At 45.1% G+C, this 13,751-nt stretch overlaps 2 protein-coding genes across 2 annotated transcripts; both read left to right on the forward strand.

Annotated features, from left to right (window-relative positions):
* Window positions 1–247: 247 nt before the first annotated feature.
* Window positions 248–6,671, forward strand: LOC101167257 (amino acid transporter heavy chain SLC3A2). The gene is made up of 8 exons (XM_023951363.2): window positions 248–628; window positions 1,912–2,102; window positions 3,628–3,801; window positions 3,943–4,040; window positions 4,167–4,309; window positions 5,078–5,369; window positions 5,446–5,496; window positions 5,594–6,671. The coding sequence occupies exons 1-8, from the start codon at window positions 345–347 to the stop codon at window positions 5,927–5,929; spliced, it is 1,569 nt and encodes a 522-aa protein (XP_023807131.1). The 5' UTR covers window positions 248–344; the 3' UTR covers window positions 5,930–6,671.
* On the forward strand, window positions 6,666–13,651 carry zgc:109986 (uncharacterized). The gene is made up of 8 exons (XM_004082136.4): window positions 6,666–7,107; window positions 8,229–8,350; window positions 8,435–8,573; window positions 8,657–8,778; window positions 8,891–9,001; window positions 12,696–12,802; window positions 12,889–12,979; window positions 13,057–13,651. The coding sequence occupies exons 1-8, from the start codon at window positions 7,011–7,013 to the stop codon at window positions 13,168–13,170; spliced, it is 903 nt and encodes a 300-aa protein (XP_004082184.1). The 5' UTR covers window positions 6,666–7,010; the 3' UTR covers window positions 13,171–13,651.
* The last annotated feature ends 100 nt before the right edge of the window (window positions 13,652–13,751 follow it).

Here is a 13,751-nt window from a genome sequence, read left to right on the forward strand (position 1 = left end):
CACGTACACTCGGAAATGTTTGTTCAGTAATCTGATGCAAAAAATAAATAAATCAATATACCAAAAATTTGTAGCTGTCAATCACGTTAAATGTGCTCAGATATGTTTTTATGTTTTTTCCTGAAATTGTTATTTTTGGTCCTTTAATAACATTTAAAACATAATTATTGTATTTTTTCTGTTTTTGCGTATTATTAATTAAAAATGAGAAAAGAGATGGGGGGGGGGGAGTCAAACCTCAAATGTCCCACGGGTTTGAAAGCATCATTTTGCCGCAACATTAGCCAGTCATCTGTCGGAACCGGAACCACAGAGTTCGGGTGTGCACGCAGTTTCTGATCCTCATGGACGCGCAGCAGAGCCCCGTGGAGATGAAGGATGCTCCGCGGGATGCAGCGGATGCTGAGACCGATGTGAGCGAGGCGGAACGGGAGAGGGAGCCCATGACCGGGACCGGGGGGGCAGACGCCGATGAGGGGGCTGCGTCTGACGGGCTGATGGAGCCGCCGGCAGCGGAGGCGGAAAAGAACGGGACCGTGAAGCTGAAGGTCCTGGAGGAGGATGAGGAGCAGACGAAGTTCACGGGGCTGAACAAGGAGGAGCTGCTGAGGGTGGCTGGGAGCCCGGGGTGAGAGCTCTTTGGACCGGTTCTGCGCGTTGGTTCTGATGATGTGACGGGGTTCTGCAGCTGCAGGTTCCTAGTGTCTGAGCTGCTGTCGGTTGAGAACATCATGTTCCTGAAGGTCCAGCTCCGCTGATGTGTTTCCTGCACATCTTCTCCATTTCAAACGGTTTAATTTGTCATTAATCCCACCAGCTGATCAAAGCCAAAGTATGGGGGGTGGGGGTGGGGGGTGCTGAAATAAATGTGTGTCCTCCAGATCAAAGATCCTCTATTGACAGGACTCCCATCCCTCATGGATCATTGCTCCTCTTCTGTTGTGCTCTTTAGGAGAAAAACTGAACATCATTTTGGTTAACATCTTTAAAATGCTGAAAAAAGCTCAAATTTGCATTTTATTTGGTTTCACTCAGTTAAAAGTGGCAGAGACACTAAAATCAGTGCAACTTCCTCCATAAACCTCTTTTTGCTTTCCGCTTTACGGCTGTTACAGCATATTAAACCTTCATCGGCTCCTTGTTTAAAGACTCACTCTTGTTTTTAACATCCAGCTGATTCCAAAGTGGATCCTGTGTGCCGCTGAAATACATTTACAGTTTTATAGGATTTACTTTTGGCTCACAGGTGGACATTAGGAGAGTAAAGGATGGTGCACTTCTCGGTTCTGCTGAATCGGATCTTCACGCTCATTCGCCCTCACGTGTCACTGAACGCTCCAGAATCCGGAAGGAGGGTTTTCGGCCCGTCTGTCTGACCTAAATGGTGCTTTGTTGGTGGTTAATTATAAACACAGAGATGTTCATGAAGCTGAGGGATGTTTTTGCTTTTATTCCTTATTTGTCGTTTTGTGGAACAGAACATTCTCCCGCTTTATAAATATGAATGAAACCTTGTCATCACCAGCTTCTGTTACAGGGAGGGTTAGGATCTGGAGGACAGACTAAGGACTAGCCTCCTCCACGGTGGTTAAATGTACCCCCTAACAACAGGAAGAAGGTTCAAATCCCGGTCGGGTGGTCTCTCCGTGCATGGGTGGCGTCTTCCTCTGGTACTTTGGCTCCAGGCGTCCAGAAACCCGTTTCCTGGGTTGATCTGTGACTCTAAATTGTCCTCTAGAAGTTTGTGGTCCTGTGATGGTTACCTGTCCAAGGTGGGGATGGATAGACTAATAGAGGGGAAAAAACTACAGAAAATCTACCCGGTAACTGGGGATTTAAAATGAGTCTTTAAAACAGTTTCTTTCAATCGAACAACAGAAATGACCTGTTTTCCGCTCCTGCTGCCTCCAGGTGGGTGAGGACCCGCTGGGCCCTCCTGTTGGTGTTCTGGATCGGCTGGTTGGGGATGCTGGTGGGGGCCGTCCTCATCATCCTGCGGGCCCCGGTCTGCAGGGAGCTGCCCCCCACCGACTGGTGGAACGAGGGCCCGCTGCTCCAGATCAAGAACCTTCAAGCCTTCAGCGAAACCAGGGACCTGAAAGGTGGGTCCGCCCGCCCGTCCCCCTCGTGGTCCCCCTGGTGGTCCCCCTGGTGGTCCCCCTGGTGGTCTCCTGCATTCTCCTGCAGTTTGGTTTTCACTGAGCGGCCCAAAGTTCTGGTTCTGAAGAAGACGAATGTCAGAGTTCAGGATCAGCGGTTGAGCCAAAAGAATTCTGGCTTCTTTTTTCAGGTTTATCAGGATATCCACAGGAAGATTTGGAACTATTATGGGATGGCCACTAAACCTACGACTTGGCGGCCGTTTGGTGGCAAAGTGTGAAATTTGTCGACTTTTAACATTTTTTCCCACAATATGGATGAGGAAAACTTTTGTTAGAGCGATCTTCACAAAATTGAAGTCTACAACCACAACAACAGTTTTACTGACCTTTGACCTTTGATGCAGGCATCTTGTATTTTACAACAACAAATACTCTTTAGTAGCGACAAAAAAACCTTAACTCCCCCAAGGGATTTAGATTTATTGCCTCCCAACTGCTCGAGCATCAGTGGGAAGCTACTTGGGGGGGTGGGGGGGGGGGGGGGGGGGGGTATACAGACCTTTGAACAGCGTCACCGTGGCGATCCCACAAAACTGCTGTTTCCCTGTAGCTCACACAGTTTGTACAGGAATACTGTGAAAATGTAATACATGAATTGCTGGCTTAAGCTGAACAAAACGAGATGACACACGATATGAACATATTAGGAATGTGGGCGTGGCTAACGAAAAACCTCCGTTGCCAGGGTAATCCAAAATCTTTGCAGAGTCTTCTGAGAATGACATCGACTTGTTCGTCACTCCCAGGCGACCAAAACGTTAAATGGTTGCTACGGAGATAAAACCAACAGGATAGCCGCCATTTTGAAAAAAAGTGTCTTTTTTTAAATAATTTGTCACCAAAAGGGGGGCGATGGGGGGGCCGGGTGGTGCCTGCAGACGATACAACACCGCCCTTGGCTAAATTTTGTTTTGTTTGTCAATTGAGTGTTTGGCATTTTTACCATTTATTGAGCTTTTTTTCACTCAAATATAATTGTAATTTAACAGTGAAATCCTTTGTTAAACTGACAGGAAACAGAAAAACCTTCACAATAAAAGCAGAGGTTTTGCTCAAAAACTAATAAAATAAAAAAATTCAACCTTTACATTGATTTGGAAAGGGAGAAAGTGCTGTTGCTCTGGGGTTTTAATCATTTTATGAACAGAATTTTACATATTTAGTGGGAATGTGGCTAGAAACTTTTGTCACAGGGGAAGAGAATAAAAAGTTGACTTAAAAATAAACAAAAAAAACATTGAAATGATCCGAAGAGAATTTGGGGGAAATGCAGGATATTCGAAAAAATGATGACCAATACAGAAAGAGCTTTAAAATAATCGGGAAATTATGCCAAACCTGTTCAGAAATGGAAGATCAACAGACCCAAAGGACCTCCAGTTCTTCAAACAACAACATCTAGAACCTCAAAGGTACTTCAACAATAAAAGAGTGACGATGATGACACCTTCTCTGTCTTTGTCAGGTTTGGAGCAGAAAGTCAGCACCTTGTCGGGGCTGAAACTCAAAGGTCTGGTGATCGGTCCGATCCACGCCGCTCCGGCTGATGATCCAATGAACCTGGAGTTCGAGGAGATCTCTCCGGAGTTTGGGAACCTGGAGCAGTTCAACAGCCTCCTCCAGACGGCTCATAGGAAAGGTGAGACGTGTGCTGGAAATAATTCCAGAGACGGATAAAGAGATACTTTCTTAACGCAGAAGATCATGATTCTGATCTCCATCACTGATTTGGACCGATCGCGTCACACGTTAAACGGACTCCTTTTCCTTCTCCGTCCAGGTGTTTTTGTGGTTTTAGATTTGACTCCAAACTACCGGGGATCTTCTGGACCCTGGTTCTCCAGCGCCAGTGTGACTAATGTGGCAGAAAGACTGAAGGTGAGACAGGATGGCCGCCGAGCCTCATAAAAGAAGCAAACGCTGAAGCCGTGGCCCCTGGTGCTCCACAGAGTTACTGAATCGTTTCATTATGAAGTTATTGATGAGAAGAATCTCTGTCTTCAGTCTGCGCTCGTCTTCTGGCTCAGTGAAGGAGTGGACGGCATCCAGCTGCCGGGGGTCGAGGATTTGGCCCGCATGGTTCCTTCCCTCTGGACTGACATCCGGGCCATCGTCCAAAACGGGACTGACAAGTATCCCAACAAGAGGTCAGAGGCTGGATGGATGGATGGAGGGAGAGAGGGAGGGAGGGAGAGAGGATGTATGGATGGAGGGAGGGAGGGAGGGGGGGTGGATGGATGAGAGTACAATTAAAATCAAACTTTATTTATCAAGCACACAATGTAACACAAATATTTTATTTATTTAAAAAAATTACCGGTAACTTAAAAAAGTTATTACACTTACAGTGGTCGATATCACTGGACAGATAAAACGATTTTAATAGATAAAAGAAAATGAAACAAAATGAAATAAAGCAAAAAAAAAAAAAAATAATAAAACAAAGAATATGTTTAACCAAAAGCACACATAAAAAATGTAAATATCAAACAAGTATATTCCTAGAAATCAGGAACTCTGGGAGGCTGCTCCACAGGAAAAGTCCTTCATAACTGAATGAAGCCTCTGTGTGAGTTTAAGATCTAACTTTAGGAATGACTGAGAGTCCTGAACCAGAGAACTTCTGGGTCCACAAGAGCTCATACTGGAAAATCAGAGATATGATGGCCTAAGAACGCGAAACCATTTATCAACCAATAAAACTACTTTAAAATTAAACCTTAATTGCATAAATGAGAGATTATAAATCAGGTGTACTGTTTTCCCGCCCCCATCTCCCTTTTAGTAGTAGTTGATGGTTGAGGGTTTGATATCCTCCAGGGCAGGGCATTACAATAATCTAGAAATGGGCGGTCTCTGGCATTGCTTTGACATTACAAAGAAAGTCCTGTTTTTGATGTGTTTTCAATAATCAGAGTCCTGATCGGAGTGACGGAGGCATCCTCTGCTGAAACCGTGTCGGACCTTCTCTCCTCAACCGGAGTGGACCTGCTGCTCTCCGGCGTCCTCTCTGCCTCCGACCAGACTGAGCGTGCTCACAGCGTTCAGGTGCTGTATTCCAACCACAGTCAGACCAAGCTGGCCTGGAGCCTGGAGGCCCCGCGGGACCTGAGCCGCGATCTGGTCAAAGTGAACCAGCTGCTGCTGCTGACGCTCCCCGGGACGCCGGTGTTCATCGGCGGAGACGGGATTGGGCTGAAGGACGAGGTGAGGCAAACAAAGCTGCGACAAACATTATTAAAAGAGATGTTTATGCTGTCTTATTAACACTTCTGTGTTACAGGACATCAAGGTAGTCTGGGACTCTGAGACGGAGCTGAATTCCTCTCTGCAGGTAAACACGATAAGGAGCCCTTCTATTCAGAAAGGGTTCTCAGAAAGAGGTCCAAGTTTTGGTTTTTGCTCACGCTGTGTGTCCTCTCTGCCTGCAGGGCGAGCGAGGCGAGCGCAGTTTTTTCCAGTCCATCAGTGAACTGCGCGGAAAAGAGCGCTCCCTGCTCTTTGGGGACTTCTCCCTCCTCTTTAACTCTTCCTCCTCCCTGGCGTACCTGCGCTTCTGGGATCAGAGCACCCGCTTCTTGGCTGCTTTCAACTGGGCGGCGGAGGAGGTGGAGCTCCAGCTGAGCGGGGCGGGGCTTCCACACCACGTCACAGTCGTCCGGAGCACCAACACCAGCGCTCTACCCGAAGAGAGCAGCGTGGACCTGCGGAAGCTGCGTCTGGGGTCCGGACAGGCCGCCCTCGTCCGGTTCCCCCATGATGGATAAACGCCGACAGAGTCACGAGAAAGGTCACTGGAAAGGTTAAATGCATGAAGATGTAAGCTGTGTGACTTCAGGAGAACACTTCCTGCCACCATCAGCGTAACTTGAGTCAACCTTCAGTTGGGATTCTGCTGATTTGAACCATTTCTTTATTGATCTGTGGCTCCTCCTCCTTTAATGTTTTTTTTAAGTCAGTCAGAAAGCTGATTCAGTCCATGACATGATCCCACTGCCTCCAAAATAACATTCCCAACATTCCTGATCCATGCCCATCCAGGAATCTCAGATTTATTTGAAAGTTTCTCTGCATTGTTCCTCCTCTTCCTCCTCTTTTAAGATCTGCAATCTGAAAAACTGCCATTTCTACAGAGATGGAGCAGAAACTGGAAGTCTGACAGCAGCAGGAAACACTCAAACAACCCATTTGCAGTGTCACCTTCTTTGGCTTTCGGCTGCTCCCCTTAGGGGTCGCCTCAGCCAATCGTCTGCCTCCTTCTAACCGCACCCCCAGCATCCTCTTCGCTCACACCATCATTTGGGATTTGGCTTTGATTTCATGCATTTAACCGGGTTTTGGACCTTCTGGTTGCAGAATTTTCTGGTTCATAAAGATGAAATATTGTCAGTGGGTCAACTTCCATGTGACTGAGCGGAAGAGTATCTATATGTGATGTGCTCACTGTTTGTGTTGTACATTCAACAGAAAAAATAAAAACAAAAGATTTCAAGCATAACTAAAGAAAAATGTCTTCTTGTCTGTTTTTTGTGTGTTAAACTGTTGTTTAAAGACTAAAGTATATGTATAATACAGAATCTATTGTTTTTGTTTAGAGCCTATTACCGTATTTACTGTAAAATATCACATTTTACCCGCTTTCCTATCGGTGGCCGCAAAAATACATTTCGTTTGAATCACCACTAGGTGGCAGCATTGCGCCTCGGACTTCTTTGGAGCTCAAGAAGAAGAAGGAGAAGCGCGTCTTCTTCTCACAATTCTGAGGCACGTGAACATCAAATATATTCCTAATATTTGTGTCGACCCCCTACTGTATTCTGTTTTGGTTCCGGTTCTGGAGGCTTAAAAATGAACTTCGAGGCGGGCAGGTTGGAAGTCCTGCAGCTGCTGAGCAGATTGAGTCCCTCCGAGCTGCCGAAGCTACTGGACTGGATGAATAACTCAGGTGAACGCACGTGCACGTAGAGGATGTGACCACTTTGGGTGTGACGTCACCGGAAGTTAACCAGTTGTGTATTGGACGCATTGAAAGATGGACTTTTAAATGCAAAACATTCTTAAACGTCTCCTAACAACACTTATGTTTTATTTTCAACAGGGATATTACAAAGTATGTGGTCACGTGACCATACAGTTATTTTTTATAGCTCTTTTTTTATTGACAATTCGTTATTCAGCCTGAATTTGAATGCATGAGGTAAACATGCACAGGCACTGTATATTTTAAAATAAGAACTTGTACAGAAGTGTTCCTCAGACAAACCCATCAAAAACATGTTCAGGACTATATATAAAAAAAAGTATTATAAACCAATAAAGCAAAATTAAATAAAATAGGGTTCCGCTAGTTAGAAGTAATTGAAAAAGATATAAATAACGGAAAAAAATATATCAATTTTTCCTTAGAGGCCAAGTATGTTTTTAAATTTTAAGTATTTTAACATGTCTTTTCCAGATATGATGTCATTGGTTGTGTCCGAATTCCTTCATTTCTCACTACCTAGTCAGAATCTGCAATTCTAAAAACTAGTACCCCAAAAATATCCCAGGAGGCAACTACAGACCACAATGCATTGCGTTTTTCATGTGAAACCATTTGGTGGTTTAGCCCTGTCAATCCAACCCCCTAATTCAGAGTCAGTCAATGGCTCGGCCTTAGAATCAAACTCACAACCTTCCAGTCGGGGCAGACACTGTGAATAGACCTGTTTCCAGCTAATTTCTTTCTCGTTTTTTTAATGGGCTTAAAAGCTGGAAGTGAAAGGGCAGCTTCTTGATTTCAAGGACAAGAAAAGAGAAATGGTGTCTAAAACTTAAGTGAAAAAAGAAGTTTAATTTCATTTTCTTCAGACTAAAAAGCGAAAACAAAGGTGGAAACTCTGTCAAATCTGTTTCGATTTCATGGGTTCTCCTGAAGATCCAAACAAAGTTCTTCGTGGCGTGGGACACGTTTGAGGTTCCTGTGTTGTTGATCCTCATTAAAACATTGCTTCTGAGAACACTGAGGCAAGAAGATGTTCAGTGAGACTCAGGAGGGACCTCCTGCTGTGTCACGTTTGTCCTCAGACGACCTGGATCACCTGCTGGACGACAACAACAAGGTGATCCTGCAGAACATCGCAGACGACCTGAGGGCCCAGCTGCCTCTGGACGCTATGCTGCCCTCAGAGACCACAGCCCACCTCAAGGTATGGAGTAATCAGATTACCACGGTGTTAGAATTCAAAGATCTAGAGCTCAGTATTTCAGATGGTCAATGTTTAACGTCTCAGATGCAGCAGTGCGCACGCCCCACCGTGCACGTGGACAGCTTCCTGTACTCTGACGAGCAGGTGGACTCTCTGTGTGAGGAGGGGGCCATGAGCAGAACCTACTGCCTCAGATGTGGATCCACCCAGACCGCTCCTCTAGGTGGGACTCCAGCTGCAGAGATGGTCCAGGTCTCTGGTGTTTGGCTGTCAGAGGTGGTCACCGCCATCTTCTTCTCCCTGCAGACTTCATCTCTCACTCCTTCTCAGCGGCAGAACTTCAGTTCCTGTTCCAGAACGTCCTTCCGGACCTGAGTGGCCGGACGCTGGTGGACGTTGGCTCCAGATTGGGGGCGGTGTTGTACGGGGTTAGAGATCAACCCCCCCTCCTACACATTTAAACATTTGGTTCTGAGTTCTGTTGAGGTTCTGATGTCATGAGCGTTCAGTATGTGTGTGTGTGTGTGTGTGTGCGCACAGGGTTACGTCTACAGCTCAGCCTCTAAGCTGGTTGGTCTGGAGCTCAGTGGGGATTTTGTCCAAATGCAGAACGACATGCTGCAGAAGTACCAGATGACGGACAGAGTCCAGGTTGGTCTCAGAACCTCCACAAATAACCAGTCGGGATGCACAATATTGGATTTTACGATGGAATTCAATGTGCCGATCATTTTAAACACACTTCCAATGGAGTCCGAAAAACTCCACACTCAGTGTTTCTTTTCTTCACAAAAAAACACAAATACATCTAAATGCACTTTCTCTTAAATTATTGTGAATTTCTAAATTTTTTGTTCCGTTCAGTCCGACTTAGCTTGTCGTAATTTGCATATCGGGTCTGGTAGTGCCTGTATGAACTCCTTAAAAAATAGAGCTAGTTTCTTGGTATATTGTCTTGTATTTCACTGAAAAAAATAACCCAATTTCAGTTTGTTCTGGAAATTTTTTTTTACAACGTAAGTTAGCCAACAGCAATCAAGAAATCGTACACACAAGTGTGTGTTATTGACATATTATTGGTTTATAAGAGGAGCCGGTGAGAATGTAAACACGGGCTGCATTTGTCCGGACTTTGGACACGCCAGAGTTATGGTAATTCAGAGCATCAACCGCAGAGCTAAAGCGCTGTTGTTAAAGGGTTAAAAAAGAGACAGAGCTGTGATTTAGAGTGTTTCATGGTTTAAACTGCTGCCGTAGCCACATGCACCCGACCGGGGGTGGACCCGTACGGGTGCTGAGGGTTTGTGGGGTTGTCCAGGTTCGTGGAGGGTCATAGAGAGGAGCGGCTACATCTAAGGGGGCTCAGGTGTGTCTTGCAATTCCCTTGAGGCTCGTATGGCCACCTTAAGGGATATCATAAAAATGGAACGTACCATTAACATGTGTAGTAAGTGTGATGTGAAGTATTCCTAAGGATAATGGAAGTTGCAGACACTCGTGATGAACAGGTGATGCTGTTGTACGGTGCTCTGATGCAACACTCTAGTCCATAATACTCCTTACTGACCGCTCAAGTGCTGCATGCACAAAGTGTGCATGTGATACAAAAGTACCCTTAGGATGTCCACGCCAACTAATTCCTTCCCTACGCACTACATAGTGCACATTTTGTAGTGCTGTCTGAATCTACAATTTCAAAATCCAGTGCCCTAGAAATTTCTCAGAAGTCTCAGCGAAAACCAGTGTGCATCGACACTCACTAGATCAGCGAATATAGACCACAAATTTTGCCAACAAATGTATTTAAAAGTATTTTAACCGTCAACGTGTTTATCTTCAGAAGACAGTGGACTCATAAATAAGAGTCTCTAAACCTCATATCAATTAGATTTTAACTTCGTGAATTCAATTACGTCATATTCGCCATTTAAAAAAATGAAAGGAGCGAGCTTGGTGTCTGAATTGCTCTTGGTAAATGGCGTATACTTATATAGCGCTTTTCTACCTTCAAAGCCCGAAGCGCTTTACAGTCAGTCACTGACCCATTCACCCAGTCACACACACACATTCACACACACACATTCACACACTGGTGGCAGCACCGCTGCCAAACACCGGCGCCAACCTCCCACCAGAGGCAAGGTGGGTTTCAGTGTCTAGCCCAAGGAAACATTGACTCATGGGCGTGCAAGGCGGGAATCGAACCTGCAATATTACGATCATGGGTCAACCGCCCTACCGCTGCACCACGGCCACCCCTTTTGACATTCACGGCACTACATGGTCCTGCACTTTATAATTTTTTTTAAAGTTAGGGAGGGAATTCGGACAGAGATGATTGTCTAAGTTTCTCATTTCTAACAGTATTGCTGCATGCAAGGAGCGCACTTACCACGTCGATAACACGGGCTCTGTGTGCAGTCAGCAGGATTGGGGGGGTGGGGGTTGAAAAAGAAAAAAAAATACTGACTTACACACCTGCTTCCTTTACTTACAGTACAGACCAAAAGTTTGGACAGACCTTCTCATTAAAAGAGTTTTCTTTATTTTCATGTCTATGATAATTGTAGATTCACACCGAAGGCATCAAAACTATGAATTAACACGTGGAATTATATGCATAACAAAAAAGTGAGAAACAACTGAAAATATGTCATATTGTAGGTTCTTCATAGTAGCCACCTTTTGCTTTGATTACTGCTTTGCACACTCTTGGCATTCTCTTGATGAGCTTCCAGAGGTAGTCACCTGAAATGGTCTTCCAACAGTCTTGAAGGAGTTCCCAGAATGCTTAGCACTTGTTGGCCCTTTTGCCTTCACTCTGCGGTCCAGCTCACCCAAACCATCTCCATTGGGTTCAGGTACGGTGACTGAGAAGGCCAGGTCATCTGGTGCTGCCCCCCATCACTCTCCTTCTTGGTCAAATAGCCCTTACACAGACTGGAGGTGTGTTTGGGGTCATTGTCCTGTTGAAAAATAAATGATGGTCCAACTAAACGTAAACCGGATGGAATAGCATGCCACTGCAAGATGCTGTGGTAGCCATGCTGGTTCAGTATGCCTTCAGTTTGGAATAAATCCCCAACAGTGTCACCAGCAAAGCACCCCCACACCATCACACCTCCTCCTCCATGTTTCACGGTGGGAACCAGGCATGTAGCGTCCATCCGTTCACCTTTTCTGCGTCGCACAAAGACACAGTGATTGGAACCAAAAATCTCAAATGTGGACTCATCAGACCAAAGCACAGATGTCCACTGGTCTAATGTCCATTCCTTGTGTTCTTTAACCCAAACAAGTCTCTTCTGCTTGTTGCCTTTCTTTAGCAGTGGTTTCCTAGCAGATATTCTAGCATGAAGGCCTGATTCACACAGTCTCCTTTGAACAGTTGTTGTAGAGATGTGTCTGCTGCTAGAACTCTGTGTGCCATTGACCTGCTCTCTAGTCTGAGCTGCTGTTAACCTGCCATTTCTGAGGCTGCTGACTCAGATGAACTTATCCTCTGCAGCAGAGGTGTCTTCCTTTCCTGGGGCGGTCCGCATGTGAGCCAGTTCCTTTGTAGCGCTTGATGGTTTTTGTGACTGCACTTGGGGACACTTTCAAAGTTTTCTCAATTTTTGGGACTAACTGACCTACATTTCTTAAAGTAATGATGGACAGTCGTTTTTCTGTACTTAGCTGCTTTTTTCTTGCCATAATCCAAATTCTAACAGTCTATTCAGTAGGACTATCAGCTGTGGATCCACCTGACTTCTGCACAACACAACTGATGGTCCCAACCCCATTTATAAGGCAGGGCACACCTGTGAAGTGACAAACATTTCAGGTGACTACCTCTAGATGCTCATGAAGAGAATGCCAAGAGTGTGCAATGCAGTAATTAAAGCAAAAGGTGGCTACTATGAAGAACCTACAATATGACATATTTCAGTTGTTTCACACTTTTTCCTTATGTATATAATTCCACATGTGGTACTTTACAGTTTTGATGCCTCAGTGTGAATCTACAATTTTCATAGTCATGATAATAAAGAAAATGAGAAGGTGTGTCCAAACTTTTGGTCTGTCCTGTACATGTTAAGTGATTGCTACAACTCGTCTCTCCCAGCATGCCTGTAGAAAGAATGCATAAACATTTTCGCCCTTCATTGAGTGGTCTACGGGGGCCACTTGCATTTCCCAGACGACCATTTTTCGCCCACAGATGGCCCGTATCCACCCGTAAAGGCAGGTGGGACTAAGACTTCACCTGTCAACACTGATTTCATGCCCAAATTCCGGTTCATCCTTCTTCCAAACAAGTCCAGAGCTTCTCAAAAACAGTCGCCTCCTCTGCTGTGTCCAGGTTCTCCATGCTGATGTTTGCACCCAAGATGTTCTGCTGCAGAACGCAGATGTGCTGATCATGAACAATGTCTTTGAATTCTTCATGGAGCCCAGCGAGCAAGTCAGGTGGAAACACAGAGTGGCACGAAAAAGACAAAAACAAAAAAAAAAAAAGCTGCATGTCTTCTAAAAAGAGCGTTCTTTGGTTTCAGAGCATGGACTTTTATCATGCAGAACTTCAGGAGGGCAGGATGTCTGCTGGTTACTGTCCCCAGTCTGCAGGAGAGTCTGAACCATCTCCAGGTAAAACCAGCATCACCCACACCTGGTTGATGTCCTCATGACATCGTCCTCATCAAGATTTCTTTGCTCCTCTCCAGATTCAGTTGCAGCCGGGATGGCTGGAGGAGCTTCCTGTGGATCACAACGTCTATCTGGGAAAAGATGCAGACCCCGAAAGCCTCGCTCTGATCCACCTGTACAGGGTCATGTGATCGAGGAACGTCATACCTCAGACACACCTGTGCCAGGTCATGTGAACAAGGAGTATCCCACTTGTTGTTTATGTGACAAAGGACAGCCACACCTGTCTGGGGTCAAGTAATGACAGGCAATCACACCTGTTCAAGGTCATGTGACTGAAGACATTCACCCTTCTGGTTCTCCTGTGATATAGACAGAGGACAGTAACGTGTGCAGGAACAAGTGACAGAACCTGTGTAGTATCATGTATATAATTGGCTGATGTAGTCATTTGTGCAGATGTGGTTACCTGAAGACAGACACTCAACAGATCACATAAAGTGATTTATATATAATGCAAATTCAACTGATAAATAAAGCTGTTCTCTGTCTTCCATGCAAATTCTAGCTCATTATCTTCTTTGCAGTAAAAAAAAGACTAATTTTACCACACTTTTCTGGAACAATTCCTCCATTCTCCGTTTTTTATGTAAATAAAAGGAAAAAACTAAATGGGTCAGTGTTCTTGGATTCGAGAGAAGTGAAGAAGATCATGCAGGTCAATATTTTTTTTATCCAGTTCATTCATTCATTCATTCATTCATTCATACAG

Source organism: Oryzias latipes, chromosome 22 (assembly GCF_053564925.1).
Source record: "Oryzias latipes strain Hd-rR chromosome 22, Olatipes_Hd-rR_3.1".
Classification (NCBI taxonomy): Eukaryota; Metazoa; Chordata; class Actinopteri; order Beloniformes; family Adrianichthyidae; genus Oryzias; species Oryzias latipes.

Coding starts and splice junctions, on each gene's coding strand:
- zgc:109986 (XM_004082136.4), top strand. CDS start 7,011: ATGAACTTCGAGGCGGGCAGGTTGGAAGTCCTGCAGCTGCTGAGCAGA. Junction 8,574..8,656: donor CACCCAGACCGCTCCTCTAG/GTGGGACTCCAG, acceptor TTCTCCCTGCAG/ACTTCATCTCTCACTCCTTC. Junction 9,002..12,695: donor AGATGACGGACAGAGTCCAG/GTTGGTCTCAGA, acceptor TGCTGTGTCCAG/GTTCTCCATGCTGATGTTTG.
- LOC101167257 (XM_023951363.2), top strand. CDS start 345: ATGGACGCGCAGCAGAGCCCCGTGGAGATGAAGGATGCTCCGCGGGAT. Junction 629..1,911: donor AGGGTGGCTGGGAGCCCGGG/GTGAGAGCTCTT, acceptor TGCTGCCTCCAG/GTGGGTGAGGACCCGCTGGG. Junction 4,310..5,077: donor GACAAGTATCCCAACAAGAG/GTCAGAGGCTGG, acceptor TTCAATAATCAG/AGTCCTGATCGGAGTGACGG.